Consider the following 18,676-nt stretch of genomic DNA (forward strand, 5'->3'; position numbering starts at 1 on the left):
CTTAACTTTTCACTGAGTGCTTATACATCTTCGTCTTAAGAATGAACACAGTGAGCTTTTCAGTCATCACTGATGTACTTCTTATTTCCCACAGTTATTTACCAATGTAGGGTTGTTGATTTTTTTTGCTCCCATACAGAAAGCAGTTAAGATGCGGTGTATTTTTACATAAAGACTATTGGCCTGCAGACATCTCCAGGTCTATACCTATCTATCTATAAAGTGAAGTCTGAAAAGTTATTCACTGCATTTTCTTCCTGTTTATGATGAAGATAATTCAACAGTACCATAAAGTCATCAGTGATAAAGACTAATTGCATGGATCTATAATTTCCCTTTGCATCATCATAGAAAACACTGTTAGAAAATTAAATTCTTAAAATTATAGATTTTTTTTATATAATCTGAGAGGTAAGAATTTTCTGTCTAAATATGTGTTGATATTGTAAATCAGCTATCAAGAGAATTTGATTAATCACTTGTAATTTAAAACAAATGTCAGGCTATTTCAAGAGCTAAGAACGGGAAAGCTGGTATGGAAATATATTTGTATATTTATGTATATATATATATATATATATATATATATATGTCCAAATATCTTGAGAATAATAAAGTCAATCAAAAGTTAGACAAGACCAGATAACTTCTGCACAACGATGCTGTTTCAGGGCGATTTATTGGGCTCATTCTTGAGAATTAATTTAGTTTAGGAGACGTGATGAGGTCATTTGTGAGTGTGGGGGGGGGGGGGGGGGGGCTATATACATTTTTAATAAGATAACTTCTCCTGAGTTGTGAACATGCATTCCTCCGCGTTGCCTGTGGAGAGCAGCAACAGCTTGCTGTGAGCGTAAACAGCCTTTCGGTTTCCGTAGAAGAAGAGAGCGAAGACGTCACATGGAAAATGCAACCTGCAGTAGCTGCTTCACTACCAATCACACAACATTAACAAACCCAGACAGTGCATGCTAATACAGCGTGCTACAGACCTCGAATTTCATTAATTTTACATCCGCAATGTCAAATCTGTAAGAAACACAGGCAAAATTCATAGACTGTGCCAAACGGGAAACAACATTACGGTCAAATACAGTCATCGTGGCCTCTTCCTGACTCCAGCTCGGAGGCTGTTTTGGGCTGAAAACCAGCGGCAGCAGGGTCTTCCGAGGCTAGCGTCGGGCTAGCCAGCTAGCTAGCTAGCTACTAAAGTCGCTCACGGTAGTTGGCTAGCTGGCGAGCTGTGGTTACTTACGTCATGGATGAACAAGTCGTTGAAGTGAGGGGAACAAGTGGGGCATTTTACAAGGTAAGAAATTTACTTTTTTCCCCCAAACATTATCGTGTCATTTACCGCGTAAAGGTTTTGGCTGAGTGACATGGAAACGTCTGTCCGGGCCTCAGCGCGTCCGTCCAGCCTCCGGGACGTGAAGGATGAAGATCTGTAAACAAAGCTGTCACTGCACTCCTGCTCATCACATCACTGCTTTTATCTCTCCTTTCCCCCCCTTTTGTATCACTGTGTGGAGATGACCTGGACACTTTGATGCGATAGCAGCGTTATTGTTTACAGTCTGTGATCCAGTGATGGGACAGGAGTTGGTTTAAGACATTTGATCATTTGTTAGTCAGGGTAATACTTTATTTACGAATAACAGGAACGAATTTGGTTTCTGTTTTGCTATGCTTTGGAGTTTCCCCACGCTGTAGTGTAGTTCTTGTTTCATTAGAGAGCTGCAGAGGTTCCCAGGCTCATAACAAGTCAACAAATGGGACAATGAGTGAGTGGATGTCAGAAACATTTTACTACAGCTCAAGGACGAGCTGCGATGGGAGTGTGTGTTTTTCTAGGCAGGTGCAAGGAGCCTTGCTATTTGATTGTTTGGTAGATGTTAATGTACCTGGCTGTGTTGATCCTATTGGACAGGCTTGAAAGTTGTTAAAGAAGCACTTTAACATACTCTTCCCTGATATCAGACACATGTGTCACTTTTATCACTCTGAAACAGTCAACTAAATCAACAGAGTGGAGTCCATTGATTTGCAAGCTACGGCTATTTGTATAGTAGTGAGTCTGAGTAATCAGTTACTCTACATTCAAGTACTCAAGGTGTTGTCACTCCAGGTGTACAGGTACTAATGTCTGTAAATATTCTGCTGATGGGCAACATTTATGTCAAGTTTTAAAATGTATTGATGTGTTTTCAAACATGTGACAAGATAAGAAGGTATTGTTTATTACATGGATATCGTATGTTGCATTAAAATTAACAATGTAAACATAGAGCTGGAGTTGTCCATTTCTCCTCTCACTGTCCTTCTTCACGCTGCTCCGCCTCTCACCCTTTTTGAGCAAAACTCAACAAAACACCGGCATAACAAAATATACATCTGTGTGTTTTATGTTATGCAGGAATTGACCTAGATCGTGTACAGCCAATTATACTTGTTTCTGCTGTTAAGTGAAACGCTCATATAGACAGGCTGTGCTACAGAAAGGCTTCAGTGGCTTAATTTAGTTGCACTGCTTCATAACAAAATGTTGTAGTTTGTTTCATATCATCACCCTCAAATGATGTCAGTCATTTAAGGCTAACTTGTTCCTCCCAGAAGGTGGGTCAATGATCGTGATTAGATGTCAGCATGTAGATTTCTTTAGGTTGGGACTAGGCCTGGACAATAAAACAACAACGATAATTATCCAGCAGTGTGCACTGTCTTTATGATTGTGAAATGTTCCTCTGTTCAAGTAGAGTTTGTCTTTTTAAAGAATAATGTAATCACAATTAACCATCTGGTTTCTTCAACTTTCACTCGAGAGTAAAAATCAGCCTTTAAATTTCAGAAAAATAATGATTTGTCTTTTATCGTGATAATCATCGACATTGACTGATGTGAACATTTTTATCGTGATACTTTTTTTTAGTCATACTGCCCTGCCCTGGTCATTAAATGAACGTTTGGTGCCGATGTTCCTGATGAATGGCGACGGTGTAATTGATGCATCTTTAATGTTGTTTTTGTGAAGCTGTCTGATAAAAGGTTCATCTTGTTTAAATACATATCCTTGGAGGAGGTTGATCAAATATGAGGCATGTAAATGAGTGAAAAATACATAAACATTTCAGTATCAATTGAAATGTCTAACTTCCTGTGGGATTGAAGTCATGGCACAAAGAAACTCTTAAAATCATATTTCTTTCCCTTTTATTACTAATGTAGTGCATCTAGGTTACTGCATGGGATGCCTCATGGGAATTTTTTTGGATCACCATTCATATTCTGCTTTAACCTGTGAAGTATCAGGCTAAATGGCTCAAAGTTTACTGTGTGGCATGTTGATAAATTATTTTCAGGCCCTGGTTTTGAGATTTGATCAGTGTTTCATGGTTTGTCCAGATGCATAAGTGTGTGACTTCACAGATGTAACTATATAGGATACAGGTAAACCTGACCATGCTGGTGATGTACATTTCCTGGATTTGGTAATAAAGTGGACTTTGATGCCAAGATCCAGTATGCTAATCTCTGAAGTGGTAAATTTAGCCCACACAGGGTTTGACTGGGCCAAATGGGTTGAAGGTTATTGTGGATTATTTTTATTCTTTTTGTACTTGATCAGAGTTTGGTAACACAACCAGTTAAAACATTTTTTAACTTGTTGTGTTAGTTTGTTTTGCTTTTCACAACACTGGCATCCCTCACAGTTTGACATAAATCATGTCCACTAAAAAGTATTCTGTGGTCCCGGATGGCCTCAGACGTTTATCTCCTTACTCTCTGTTGCAGTTGCATGTATTTGCCCATTTCTTTGAACCTGTATAAATGTATGGATAAGGCATATGGAGGATTTAGAGAGTTCTTGAGTGTCTGCAATGTTGAAGCCCTGCAGAATATCTCTACACGCATGTCTCTGTACACAAGTGGTCTATGTATACTTCATACCGGTATTTAGTTTTATATGGATTGACTTTAGTTTTGTTTTTGCACTTCTAATAATAATAAAAATGCAAATTTTAACAAACTAGACTGTGTCAATGGAGGTTTGGGCAAGAGTGTATGGCTGCAGCCTGGAGCCTGGAGCCTCTCGTCTCAAGCCCCCTCGCCTGGTGCTCTGAGGCCACGCCCCCTGGAGCTTTGTGAGAGACAAAAGATAATGATTTTAGATCGCGATTATATAGGAGGGCCAGGGGGAAAAAAATGGTCGGCAAGTATACTTGGAGGCTGGACAGCACACCCGGGTCTATGCGCGGGAAACACTGCACACAGTATGTTCCCCTTAGCCACATTTGTCTCCCCTTTCCTGTTTCTGTGTCCCCACAGTGGGCACGCCACCCGTTTTAAGAAGCCCTGGGTAAAAAGGTTTCCTTTTTGTTAACTGTTAGCTAATCAGGCTACTGCAACCCTTAGCCTAGGCTCTCTATCTCTTCCTTTTCCTTCTAGGCATTGCATGTCCTAGTTGCTCTACTTGACACACATTGACTTACCAGATAGTGGCAGAGCCAAACCTGACTCAAGCCCAAAGCTGCTGGGGTGTGAGTCACGGTTGAGAAGCCAAAAAATGTACCCATTTACACGCTTGATGCCAGTACAAAGCTGCATTGATTATTTGTACAGCTTTGTCTCGTAGTTGTTATTCTTACCTTTGTTTTGTCACCTCTGTAATTCTTGTAGGCCTTTGTGAAGGATGTTCATGAAGGATCCGTCACTGTGGCATTTGAAAACAAGTGAGTAATGCACATACACAACAAAACATAACATACTGTCATCATCTTGTAAATCCTGCTCATTTTTGTCTTCTGTGTGTGTTTCTCTGTCACAGCTGGCAACCAGAACGTCAGATCCCTTTCCAGGATGTGCGTTTTCCTCCTCCAACAGGGTTCTGCAAGGAAATAAACGAAAGTGATGAGGTCGAGGTGAGACTGATTAAGTTCTAAGTGAATGAATCAAGAAAACTGGTTTTTACTATCAGATAGGATTTAATTAGAAATACAGGATAGTAGGAGTGCAAAAAAAGGAATGTAGTGTGTGTGGGCCAAAGAGATCGTTGAGGCTAATTTTTCAACTTAAATTAAGTGGAAATGGTAAATAATGATGGTATGAGCCCACACCTCAGAGAGTGGATGTTCTTGTTTCTGCTTCAGTCTTTACCGTACACAGTCCGTTCAGAGTCAGGGCATGGACTTTGGATCATGACTAGCGATAGGCTTCTGTCATGAGTGGAAGAACCAGTAGCCTATAAAATGCAGACACACCCCTTTTTTTTCTTTTTTTTTACCAAGGGTGCACCGCCATCACCAACACACTGCATGTGAGGTGACGCTATTGAAAATTCATCCCCGTTGGCGTTTCATTGTGTATTGGGATACATAGCGACACAGACCAGACTGGCTGGACAATAAACCTTGTCGAGTCTATATAAAAGACTATATAAAAGTTAAAGAGTGACCAGCAGAGAGCTCGGGAGGGGTCTGTGCTTCACAACTTTCACTGCAGGCTGAGAGCTCAACTACCGTAATGTAGCTAGTAGGAGTGCAAACTCCATGAAGAGAAAAAAGGCTGAACTAAAAGAGCGACACAGCTGCACAGAGACGGCACGTTGTAGACTTCACTGAACACAATAAAAATCATCTCACAGGAAGACAGTTGAAAACTTTTTCTTTCTGTGAAACCCCCCAAAGATACCAGTACGACTTATAGAGCTGGCTATTGTCCACAACCTAACAATTCAATTCGATTTCACTTATTTGGGTCACGATTCATTCGATATTGATCAATATGCTTCAAGTACAGTATGATCTAACGCACATTTGTGTCTGAGCTGAATTTGCAGCAAATTTGTAATAAACACAACAGGGCTGTAAAACTATATGTAAAGTGACCTGAATTCACAGCACCCACAGTGCCCCCAGTGGTCCTTACATTAAATCGATCTCAGGATGTTCTTGAATCTATATTATATTGGGAAAAGAATAATTGCAATGCATTGATGAATAAAAAAAATTTTTAACCAGCCCTTATAGGTACAAATGTATCTGAATCGTATCGGAACTGAATAAAAGAGCATCTCTATAAACATAATATTATTAATTATTAATGTCATACTATGTGCTGAGCCGATAACAGAAAAAATGGCAAAGAAATTGAACATGGCCTTTATTCAAAACATCCTCAAATCTGCACTGAATTTGTTCATTTCCATACTGATTATATATGATAAAAAAAAATACATACATATATAGTCACATACATGCTTTATGGTAACTTAACTATGACTCCAAACCTCCTTGGACACCTTGTGTTTCAGATTCCTTGCCAGAGTACCCCGTTGTATTGATGTCAGTTTGGATGAAAAGTAGAAATCGCAAAGTTAACTCTGTGTGTCTTTGTTTCTAGGTGTATTCCAGGGCTAACGACAAGGAGCCATGTGGCTGGTGGCTGGCCAAGGTCCGCATGGTCAAAGGAGAGGTAGGCTTCAGACCCCTTTCACAATCAAGGTTGCAAAATCGTCCTAAAATGAACCGCTAAGATAAAGGCTAACAGTCAAATCAGAACAACAGATATTAGCGGGAAGGCGAAAACATCCGTTCTCATATCAGTACGTTTATATTGTTCTTGATAGAGCAGCATAAAATAGAGGAAAATCATGAGGTTATCATTTCTGATGAAGTATGTAAAAGTGAAATCCATGGTGGGCAGGCCGTCCATCCGCCAACGATCCCGAAGAACCTACGAGACATGAGAGCTCAAGACCTCCGCTATGTTTTGGTTACTGGTAGTTTAGGCTAGGGCTGTGCTCAAAGAATCGATATGGCAATATATGGCAATTTCATGTGCTCCTTGCAAATACATGTATCGATGCAAATGTGTCAGAATCGGTACGGCTTCAAGATGTGAGGACCGGTTTGAAAGACAGTTGACCTATGGGGCAATTCACAACCATAGCCATAGCTCTGGGATTAAGATATTTGAAGTATTTCTAGGATCTCTGAGGTCCTGAATTGAAGTGTTTTAGGTTCAATTATGCCCCTGCTGTTATTCTCAACAATAAAGAACAGCTGTTCATCCAAATCAATGTATATCACGATATTTATGGTATCGTGGCCTCTGTATGGTGATACACATCGTATCGTGGGGTTGTGGGAAATACCAAGCTATTTCACCTTGGCTGCTGCGACAATCCACAGATGTGTAAGATGCCATCTTTCAAACTGAGATATTATTTGAAGCACAGTTGTTTCCTGTGTTTCTTTTCTAATCCTTTGTTTCTTGTGCATATTTGACTTTCACAATATATTAAAAAAAAGTTCACTCTGATGTCTCTGTTGCCTCTGTATCTCCAGTTTTATGTCATAGAGTATGCTGCATGTGATGCTACATTAAACGAGATAGTGACGCTGGAGCGGTTACGGCCAGTCAACCCAAATAAACCAGCCAACAAAAACACCTTCATCAAGATCAGACTGGATGTACCAGAGGATCTACGACAGATGTGAGTATGCACACACACTGTTACACCCAGCAATTACACCAAAGTTAATGTAAGATGTTCTTTATCAGAAGTTTTTGGACTCAAGGAACCAGAGATTAAGCACTGACATGTTTACTAGGAGTTAATGCTCTGTGCTGGAAGACCCTGTGGAAGTAGAAACAAAGCATAGAGGAACCAGCTCAATGAACAGAAATGAACGGTCAAAGCCGACAACACAACATGCAAATGATCAAACCTTTATGTTTAGGAATCCAATTTTTCTAAGCCAGATTTAATTTGAAATGGCTGTGACTGGGCTTCACTTGCACATGTTTGCACATGCAGTTATTTGCCTTTGTCCCTCAATAATAATATTAATAATGATAATGATTTCCTCGCCAGCTACATTTCTGACCTCCTTTTACCGTATCCCACCCCTCATCCACTCAGATCATCTAATCTTGGCCTTCTTTCCATCCCCCGCTCTAATTATAAAATAAAAGGTGATCGTGCCTTCGCTGTTTTAACCCTTCCCTCTTTGGAATCAACTCCCACACACCTTCAGTTTCAAGAAGCATCTAAAAAGTTACCTGTACAGACAAGCCTTCATGTAACCCCTGAAGAACCCTCTCTTGTCGCTACTCTTGTGGTTTATTTATGTACATTTGCGTCACTGTATGAATTGTTTGATTGCTTTTATTTGTGAATCACTTTGTAACTGAGTGTTTTAAAAGTGCGATATAAATAAAGTCTTACTTACTTGTGTAACTCTGTGTTGATAGGTGCTCCAAGGAATCGGCACACAAAGACTTTAAAAAGGCTGTGGGCGCATTCAGTGTCACCTACGACTCCGAGAAAAAGCAGCTGGTCATTTTGGTAACTGAATAACTTTCATTTTAAAGAAAACATGTACATGTCTTATTTCCTAAAGGATTCTTTCTTTACTTCATTTAAATCTGTTTTGTTCGTCATTGGCAAGTCTGACAGACGCACTCTATCTCACATCATTTACAGATAAGATCAATCAATAACATGAAAGCCCAACTGTTTGTGTGAATTAAGCTCTTCTTGTTCTCTCAGTCTGTGAACGAGGTCACAACAAAGCGGGCCAATATGATGAGTGACATGCACTTCAGAAGCCTTCGTACCAAATTGTCTCTCATGCTGAGGAACGAAGAGGCCAGCAGACAACTGGAGGTGAATATATACACACATACAGACATTCAAAGAGGCTTACAGACTGTCACCTTTAGTGTATGGACCTTCCTGTTTGTGTGTGTGAAGTCTGTTTATTCTGCAGTAAGTTGTCTCTGTTCAGACAACTTTATTCATCCCATAGGGCTTTTCTTTTTACAGTCTACCCAGACCATTCATACATTAACTAACAAACAACAGACAGGAGGTTGCTAAAGGCTTGGACTGCAGATCAGACTGAAGACAGATGTGACCCAAATCTGTTGTTTTTTCTCACATGTGACTCAGATCAGATTTTTTACGACAGTTTGAACCGCACAAGTCACATGAAATCTGAATAGTAAATATCTTTATTGTCTTTGCTATAAAACAACCGAAAACAGTTTAGCAGCTCTTGTCAGTGGCAGAACAGACAAATGGACAGGAATAATAAAAAATGGAAAGACAGATGTTAAAAGCACATCATTAAAACAACATTTTTTCAAATCAGATTTGGGCCACTTCAGTATGTGGTCCTAAATCGGATACAGATCGGATGTTTTGCAGTGTGACCTAACTCTGCAAAGTTAGGAATGCATGCAGCTTTGACATCATCATCGTCACAGTTCTGTGCTTACAGGACAGACGGAAGCGCTGGTTCATACTCAGGCTATCATGATCATGGACATTTTTGCCTTCAGCAGATCACCATATCATATCTTTAAAATCTCAGATCAAATGATTATACTAGAAAATATGAAGAAGTTAAACAAAAAAAGCAGACTAAAATCAGATACAACAGAGAAAATAAATCAAGTGTGTAAATGTTCCAATAAGGCTTATAATTTCACGTAATCATCATTAGAGCACGATGGATCTGAATATAATAAAAACACCTTTTTTTCTCCCCTAAATTCTGTTCTCATACATCTAACAGAGTAAGGGTGCATTCACACCTAAGATGTTAGAAATGAACTCTGAAACGCTTTGTCGGATAGTTTGGTTTGGGGTGGTGTGTAAGCTCAAATGAACTCTGGTGCGGGGGTCAAAGAACTCTAGTCCGCTTAAAATCCACTTGAAATGTGGAATAGCAAAATCTTGCAGTTCGTTGAGTGTCCACTTGAGGCTGGCTCCAAATGCCCCGGATGTCACATACACACCACAGCTAAAAAAGCGTTTTTTACAGCTTAACTTAACATGTTTACAGCTGGGTACAAATAAATTAAATAGGTCTGATTAATTATTGTCATCATGGGCACACACGTTTTTTACAAAAACGGCTCCGTTTAGATTTTATCAACGATACGTGTTATCCATAGTTAGGCGCATAGCTGACCTAATTGACAGGTGAGTGCGATGTAATGGTTCGTAAAGAGGCTTAAAACCGGCCTCAGCTCCAGCTCTCAGCCTGTCGTTAGGTTGACTGAAGGTTAGGTTGAGACAGGAGTTCCTGCACGGTGACTGATGCTGACGAGCCTCCGGGTGACATCACTCAGGCTTCGTCCATTAATATTTACAGTCTATGGGGAGAACACATACCGGACCAAACAAGGGAAGTGAACCAAAATGCAGTTCTTTGCAGGTTAAATTTGGCCATCAGTAAACACTTTAGAATAGCTTTGACCAGCGTGGCTAACGTTAGCATCGCTAACAACACCACTCTGGAGTCCTCCTTGCAGGTGAATGTGAAATACCTGTGCCAAGTGTTGTTACATATTGCTGTGGTCGATATGCCAGTTTAATACACAGTTTAATACACGCTTAGATTTGAAAACAATAATAAATAGAGAACTACTTTATTCCAGGAGGCGTTTGACTTTACATTTTATGCCTACAGCAGTCATCAACACCTCCTCAGACTGTTGTGCCAATGATCCTGTGTTTTTTTGTTCCTCTCGTTGTCCCTTCTGTTGTATTTGCACAGAGCTCAAGGCAGCTGGCGTCACGGTTTCATGAACAGTTTGTGGTTCGGGATGATCTGATGGGTCTAGCCATCGGGACTCATGGGGCCAACATTCAGCAAGCGAGAAAAGTCCCTGGAGTTACTAACATAGACCTGGATGAGGAGACCTGCACCTTCCACATATATGGAGAGGTACGATACGGATATGTAGGAGTGCCTTAAAGTGTGCTGTTTCTTACATTCCATGTATGCTGTATGTTCTGTATATCTGTGCGGTCAAGTTTCAAACTTGTCCCATCTTTATTTTCATATGCAAGTTAAACTTGAGAGACAGGTGTAGTCAGATTTGTTTTCTCTTGGCTGTTTGTCATAGGATCAGGAGGCTGTCCGTATGGCCAGGAGCTACCTGGAGTTCTCTGAAGACGTCATCAAAGTTCCCCGGAACTTAGTAGGTGAGAATGGCGCTTAACCTTCACGATGAGAACCCTCCTGGGATTGGAAGAATGAAAGAGACGACTAAACTTCCAAGTCGAAGCAGACTGACTGAATATGTTTTTTGCCCTAACAGGGAAGGTGATAGGCAAAAATGGCAAACTGATCCAGGAAGTGGTTGATAAATCTGGTGTGGTGCGTGTTCGTATTGAGCCTGAGAGTGATAAAAAGCCCCTGGCAGCTGCAGGTGCGGCTGCAGGTGCGGCTGCAGGTGCGGCGGCGGTGGCGGCAGCGGCGGCGGCGGTGACGGTGGCAGCAGGAGCAGCAGAAGATGATGAGGTCAGTGTGAAAGAAAAAAGATTAAAGTCTCTCCCTACGAAGCTTAAGGGTCAGGGTTAACTCTCGTACCCCTAAATGACTGACCTCTGATTCCAATAACTCAGTTTTATTTTACAGCACGTTTCATACAAACGTTAACTCAACGTGACAGAAGACAAAAACAAACAGACACAAATCAAACCATCATACAAAAATGAACAAATAGATTCAAAAGCACTAAACACCAACCATACATATGTATACACACACACACACACACACACACACACACACACACACACACACACACACACACACACACACACACACACACACACACAAAGATAAACTAGCAGCCACAGGCGTGAGAGGATTGGGCTTCATTCACCAACTGTTCTTAAGATCAAATCTGTTCTTAAATCCTACTTCAGAACATTCTGGGATTCACCGATGTTTTCTTTTGTGGGATTTCTTCTTAGGTAAGAACAGAAGTTATGAACACTCGAGTACTCCTAGGGCGCACTCACACTAGGCAATCCGTACCGTGCCCAAGCACGCTTCACCCTAAAGTCCAGTTCGTTTGACAGCGAGTCGGTGACATCTGACCCTGTGTGTGTTTGTATGCACCATCTACAGCGCTCCGAAAGGCATCTCCAAGTGTGTCTGCAGGTCTCTGCACTCATGCCCTTTTATGGGCATTAGTGGGTGGTTACCTATGCTAATCATGAACAACAGGCACGCACTTTCAACTTCAAACACAAGGAGATAAGAACACAGCTGCAAACAATTCAGTCATTTAAGAACACGTTGTTGAACCTGACGGAGAGTCTTCTTAGAACTCTCCTTAAATGATGAATGAATGATTATTTCTTTCATACTGCTGGTGGACAGTGAGAATCAGTGAATGGACTCCTGGGAATAAATGCTTTCTTCTCTCTCTGATCCTCTTTCACAGGGAATGGTTCCATTTGTGTTCGTTGGGACAAAGGAGAGCATCACCAATGCCACTGTCCTGCTGGACTATCACCTGAACTATCTAAAGGTGAGTTTGATCAGGCTACCTTCAGTCATTTATCCCAGGGTGCTTTGCTTTTCATGCTGCCTTTTAGGGCTGAATGATATAAGAAAGAACTGTCATTGCGATATATACAGTGATTGTTTTTAGAAAACACAAAGTACCCGATGAATGCAGGTTCTTTTTATGTACATCTATTAACATTTAAATGAGATAATGTACTTGTTATTGTTTTGGTCTTTAAGTCATCTCCTGATTTCAAATCCAAACCCCCTCCTACTTTCATCGCACACTGGGTCCAGCCCTCTGACAGCGGCTTTGACAAACACACACACACACACACACACACACACACACACCGCAGAGTAGGAGTAGAAAAGCTGGAGCATCATGTTTCTTCTTAAACTTTACAAAAATATACTTGCGGCTTGCATTTGTGCATTTTAAGCATCATTGACCTCACCTAATGATTTCAAAGTTAACGGTTAGACTACATGACCAGTCCTGTGATTGTAACCTCTAATCAAACTAAAGGTCACGTCTTGAGCTGCCTGTGAGTCACATTCATGCAGTACTTTGTCTCTGTCAGTGGTTTTGAATATGTGGCCACAGCATCAACGAGCACCGTGACGACGTGCTGCTGGTAGCATGGATACACTCATTTCAAATCTGTATTTGAGCTTCTGCCTCCGACTTCATGCTTATGTGTCTGTGACTGCAGCGTTGCCTGTAGCACTTTACAAGCGGGTGACACAGATTGTGCATGATTAGGCGTGGAAACTAGAAAACTGGCAGTTTTTAATAACATCAAAACAAACAAAACAGGCAGCATGACACGCTTCAGGTCAAACACGTGCCTCAATATCACTATTGCACATGCGCCCATCACAAGTGTAATGGTAAAACTATATCTCCTTCAGCCCTACTGCCATCTGTGTATAACAAGTCTCAGACTGTTAATAATTACCAAGCCAGAACAATAAAGCTTGACAACAAAAGAAGTTACAACAGCGTGCCTGAAAAATGAATTAATACATAAGAACCCTTAGATACATAAGTGGGTCAACACTAACCGATATTCCAGGTATTCCTCAAACTGTAGCTGATATCATCTCATTCAACATTTTAACTTATCTGTAACACCTTTTAAGAAATTTAGTTTTTGAAATACTACCTCAAGCTTTCATAAGTGGGTCAACAATGAGCCGCAAGCGTCATGGTTTACCTCAGAAAGTATTTGATGTCATTTGTTTACAGAGTATGTTATCATGTATGGACAAAGTAGGGTATTTTGGAGTACGCTAACAATACCTAGCTAACTTAGCGAGCTAACATTACTGTATGACAAAGAGCAACTCTCAGTGACTGAAAATGTACACACATACACAGACAATGATTGTAGACATTTTTCAACCTCTATTCTGTGAAGTTCTCCTTTCAATGATCACGTGACAGAATGACTCTCACACAAATATTGGTGGCCTTTATCTATTTATACTGTGAATTGTACAAAAAAAAGTAAAAACTAATTTAAACATGAAATCTTCAACAAACACAAATTGATTGTTGTATTCCAATAGCGTTTTAAAAACTGGGCTTGGTTGATGGTTGATTAGGATTAAAAAGAAACTCAAAGTGAAACTCAAGTATTGAAATATACTAGGTGTAATAATTATTTAACTCCTTGATTTTCAGGAGGTGGATCAGCTTCGTCTGGAGCGCCTTCAGATTGACGAGCAGCTCAGGCAGATAGGAGGAGGAGGAGGTGGAGGAGGAGGGACAGGACCTCGGAACCTCAAAGACAAGACCTACGTGTTTGATAATGGCATGGGGGGGCTGGGGAGTGGTAGAGGAGCTGGAGGAGGAGGGAAGCCCTATGCAGGAGGAGGAGGAAGAGGAGGCCGTGGGCGAAGAGGCGGTGGTGCAGCTTTTGCCTCAGGTACGATAAGATAACATTTTGATGACTAAAAAATATGAGAAATGTCTCCTTTAGAGTAACATGCTCGTACAAGTCTATGTTTATTCAATTAAATGTTTAAATGAAATTTAAAATGCGTCCTCCCGACTCTTAAGGCACCAATTCAGAGGCGTCTAATGCATCAGAGACCGAGTCCGACCACAGAGAGGAGCTCAGTGATTGGTCGCTAGCCCCCACCGAGGAGCTAATGACCGGAGGCGGGACACTGCCAAGACGAACAGACGGGAGAAGGAGAGGGGGCGGAGGAGGGCCGCGAGGCAGAGGGGGGAGAGGAAGAGGAGGCGGAGGTTATAAAGGTTGGTAGGAACTTCAATTTGCTTGATCAGCTTTTTGAATCAGTTTGTTTTGAGATGAAGCTAATGAAAGGATATTCTCTTCAGTCAAGTGAAGAGAAAATAATTGGCCGTTTGAGATGTTTTTCATGAAACCAGGGTTTTGATCATTGGGATGAATCAAGTCATAATATTCATGATTTTCAAGCAGATTTATATTTAGACTTTTCAACTTTTTCAGAAGTTATTGGATGTGTTGCAAACACATAGATTTGACCCAACACTTAGTCCAAGAACATGTTGGTTTAAGTGATCTCATGAGGTGTAGAGGAACAGGGATAAAGCGGATGATGCGTGGGGAGCTCAAGGATTTGTCCGTCTTGTCTCAGGTGATGACATCCAGTGGAGCGACCCGAGACCTCGTCAAGTTAGAGACTCCAAGCCAAGAGGGCCGGAAGACACACTACAGGTAACACACACACACACACACACACACACACACACACACACAACACATCTTTGTGTTTTGTTAAATCATGTTACTATAGAGGAAACACATTGATGTTCATAATTAAAATGATAGAGACCAAGAAAATTGTTATTATTAAGGCTGTCAGAATAACACGTTAATTTGATAAATTAATTACAGAGAAAATAATGCGTAAAAAAATGGACACACATTAATTGCACTCTGACGTCACTCATCACTGATCATACAAACGTCCAGAGTAGCGTTATAAACTAAACAAGAGACATCACGGATCAATTAATAAGTCAGTCTGCCCTCCATCACACCTCCAGTGCATGTCTGCCTCTAACAAGAACACACACACACACACACACACACAGACTTGCTGAGGTAATCTATGTTTAACCTTTGAAAACATCTAGTCTTTCCTGTTTAATCTAAATCTACTCCTGTCGCTGTTTTAAAAGCTTAAAAGTTGTGATGTCGTTCTGCCAGACACGTGCATATGATACCAGTTGGTAAAAATGCCTGAACTAGAAATCATTCCCTCAGTTACAGTTGTTGTTTACTGCTAATTCCAAAAGTCAGACCAAATATGTTTTACTTGATTTTCTACTCTACACAGATTAAGTAATAATCACTAGCGCTGTTACTGGATTCTAAAAAATAATCAAATTAAGTACAGGCTTTGTAATTAACTTATCGCATATATGGACAAAATCAAAGAATTGCATTAAAGATGTATTTACTGCATAACCCTGTTTTCACTTGGATATATAGCTTCCACATTTTAATACTCTTCAAAATATTAAGAGTAAAATAAACAGTTTAAGCATACCCAGAGTAATCCTGAGGTGCTTGATGAAAATGTCCCAATTTATCCTTGACCATGCGTTTGTGCCAAGGGCAGCTGTGGCTCAGTGATAGAGTCAGTTGTCTCTAAACCGGGAGGTCGGGGGTTTGATCCCCACCTCCTGCAGCCAGCACATGTCAATGTGTCCTTGGGCAAGACACTTAACCCCAAATTGCTCCGGCTACGTCGCAGTGTATGGATGAGATGGTGAATGTGTAGGTGTGACCTGCGGCGTAAAAGTGCTTTGAGTAGTCAGAAGACTAGAAAAGCTCTATACAAGCCCAAGTTCATTTACCCTTCATAGAACTCTCTTGTAGCTGTGGACTGTGAAATCAGGCCGTTCTTCATGTCTTCCACAGATCCGCGTGGACGGTAACAATGAGCGCAGCGTGCAGCACTCCTCAGGAGGCCGAGGAGGAGGTCCCAACTCATCCCAGGCTGGCATCAGTGCTGGCAGCGAGGGCCCATCTCGCCATCACCATCAGAGACCCGTCAGGGACCGAGGGATGAAGAAGGAAAAACAGGACGCTCCTCCGCTGGTGAATGGAGTGTCGTAGAAACACCACTGGAGGACCTTCTCACTCAGAGAACCACACTCAGAAACACACACGCGACCAACCCCGTCGTAAACCATCATCGAGTCTCTTTGGCTTTTTTCTTTCTCTTGTTGTCAAACACGCAGGTACACATATTTTTCATCAGCATGGAAGAGTTCACCTCTGTGAAGCTGTAGACCGGAGGTGATCTGGTTTCTGTTTGGTCTGCTTTGTTGACTTCTGAGTGGCCTGGACTGGATTTCTTCTTGACCGGTCTGGTTTCTCCTGTTCTTCTCTTGATTCAAAACTAAAAAAAAAAAAGTACCACTTTGGTTAAAAAAAAGTAGACTACAGCTCATCACTCACAGAGGCATAACGTAAAACGTGCTCCCCTATCCATTAAAGGCTAAACTTTGTTTATTTGTTGTTTTTTTTCATTGACCTGAAATTTCTCACATCAAAATAAAATCAAACAAATCAAGGAAATCATACTGTGACGAGGAAACAAGAACCCACGGCCCTTCCAGAAAAGGATTTGAATTAAAGAAGAGAAAATAACTTGATGCACTCATATTATAGCTAACGTCAAAAAACGTGAGCAGGATGAAATGTGCCACTCCCACGGCACACTTTGACTGTGTGTCGGCTGGAGATGTTTACTGCCCCCCCAACACTTGGCAATCGTAACAGAACATTGCTGAGAAGAAAGTCCATTCAGCAACTTCCAGGTGCTTTTCCAGAGAGACTTTGAAACTTTCTTGATTCATTCCAAAACCCCTTTTTTCAGAAGTTGCAGATGTGTTTTGGTGTCACCTTGAGACGTTGGGGGGTGGGGGTGGGGCGGGGGGGGACCCGGATCCTCCAGACTAAGAGAAGATGTTTTCAGCACTTAGCTTTTTCCTCTTTCTTTTGTTTTTTAAGATAGTTCTTCTAGCCCTGATCATTGTGTCTAAATCCTAATTGCCTTTGGGATCAGCAAAGAGGAGAGAGTTTCAATGTTGCAGATCGAAATGCACACAGGTATGCAAAGGCAATGAATTTTTCAACAAGTACTTGTTCCATCATTGATGTCATCTGTGTTTTGTTAACTCAGTTATGTAGAATTTCAGTCTCCCCGACTGTGTGACCAAGCTTTCATTCAGCAACATACTAGACCAATGTGGAGACATAAATCTAAGGCACAGCAGAGGGAAAGATACCCACTACTCAGACACTCCAACGGGCTACAAAATGTCAGTTACCAGGGTTCCTTTTCAAATGAATTACTTTTCATTAGGGCCCGACCGATATGGGATCTTTGGGGCCGATAGCCATGTTGATATCGAGGAGTTAAAAAACCTGATATAGATGTATCGGCTGACATCTTTCTTAGATCTGTAGAGATAGAAAGACATAGATGTACACGTTTATTGTGTAAATCCTTCAAATGCAATTATCAAATACTTGTGGAAAAGATGTAAAATAAACACAAGATGGTCACTTAACTGGAGAGTAACCATATATGTGCATCACTGCTTGACACTCTGGAGAGTGATGATGCTTGTTGTAGTCCATATAGCGCACTCTGCTGGTGACAACTAGAAAGAGAGCTACTAGTTGAATACAATGATACTCAAATTAAATGCTATTTGATTGATGAATAAATCTAGTAATATCAGTGCATACATGCGATAAGATTAGCCGATACCGATATTCACTGGATATTCTCATATCGGCCGATATTATCGGCTGGCTAATTAATCGGTCGGGCTCTACTTTTCATGTGATCAGCTGACTAAGACAACAGTCCCTGTGAATTCACTTTAAATTGTCTTCTGTATGTGAGCACTGATGAAACAGGGACCATTTAGCCCCCACAGACTCCGACCCCTTGTTGTATTGAGAACCTGCAGCACAGACCTCAGAGGGGCTGGTGGGATAGGAAACAGCCTAAATGTCTTCTCCAAGCTGACCGAGAAAGTTACTGTAAACATGTTTGAAGTTAGGCTGCATGAGGATTATACAGAAAGAAGATTCAATTGTTTTTATTTATGGATTCATTCCTCGCGAGCTTCTTCTGTCCAGGGTGAAACTGTGAACACGGATCAATTGCAGTCATACGTGACTCCTTTTAAATATTTTCTTCAGAACACATATGAGGCAGCAGCATTATTCCTGCTTCAAACATATCTGTGCTGACACGGATGAGTAGTTTACATCAGTAACGCTCTACGGATTGGCATCCACAATTATGGGAATCAAACAAACACAAAAAAG

The 18,676-nt window shown here is 41.0% G+C and overlaps 1 protein-coding gene across 2 annotated transcripts; it reads left to right on the forward strand.

Annotated features, from left to right (window-relative positions):
- Nucleotides 1–891: 891 nt before the first annotated feature.
- fmr1 (fragile X messenger ribonucleoprotein 1) lies at nucleotides 892–16,836 on the forward strand. Of its 2 annotated transcripts, none has more exons than XM_065958579.1 (15): nucleotides 892–1,309; nucleotides 4,675–4,727; nucleotides 4,823–4,916; nucleotides 6,397–6,468; nucleotides 7,344–7,492; nucleotides 8,254–8,347; nucleotides 8,552–8,668; nucleotides 10,581–10,739; nucleotides 10,921–10,999; nucleotides 11,116–11,318; nucleotides 12,253–12,339; nucleotides 14,008–14,251; nucleotides 14,386–14,586; nucleotides 14,952–15,031; nucleotides 16,244–16,836. In XM_065958579.1, exons 1-15 carry the CDS (start codon nucleotides 1,259–1,261, stop codon nucleotides 16,439–16,441), a joined length of 1,881 nt encoding a protein of 626 aa, XP_065814651.1. In that variant the 5' UTR covers nucleotides 892–1,258; the 3' UTR covers nucleotides 16,442–16,836. The 2 variants fall into 2 exon arrangements, with proteins under 2 accessions (XP_065814651.1, XP_065814650.1); XM_065958578.1 differs by having other exon boundaries at nucleotides 893–1,309; nucleotides 10,569–10,739.
- The last annotated feature ends 1,840 nt before the right edge of the window (nucleotides 16,837–18,676 follow it).

The sequence above is a fragment of the Labrus bergylta genome, chromosome 9 (assembly GCF_963930695.1).
Source record: "Labrus bergylta chromosome 9, fLabBer1.1, whole genome shotgun sequence".
Classification (NCBI taxonomy): Eukaryota; Metazoa; Chordata; class Actinopteri; order Labriformes; family Labridae; genus Labrus; species Labrus bergylta.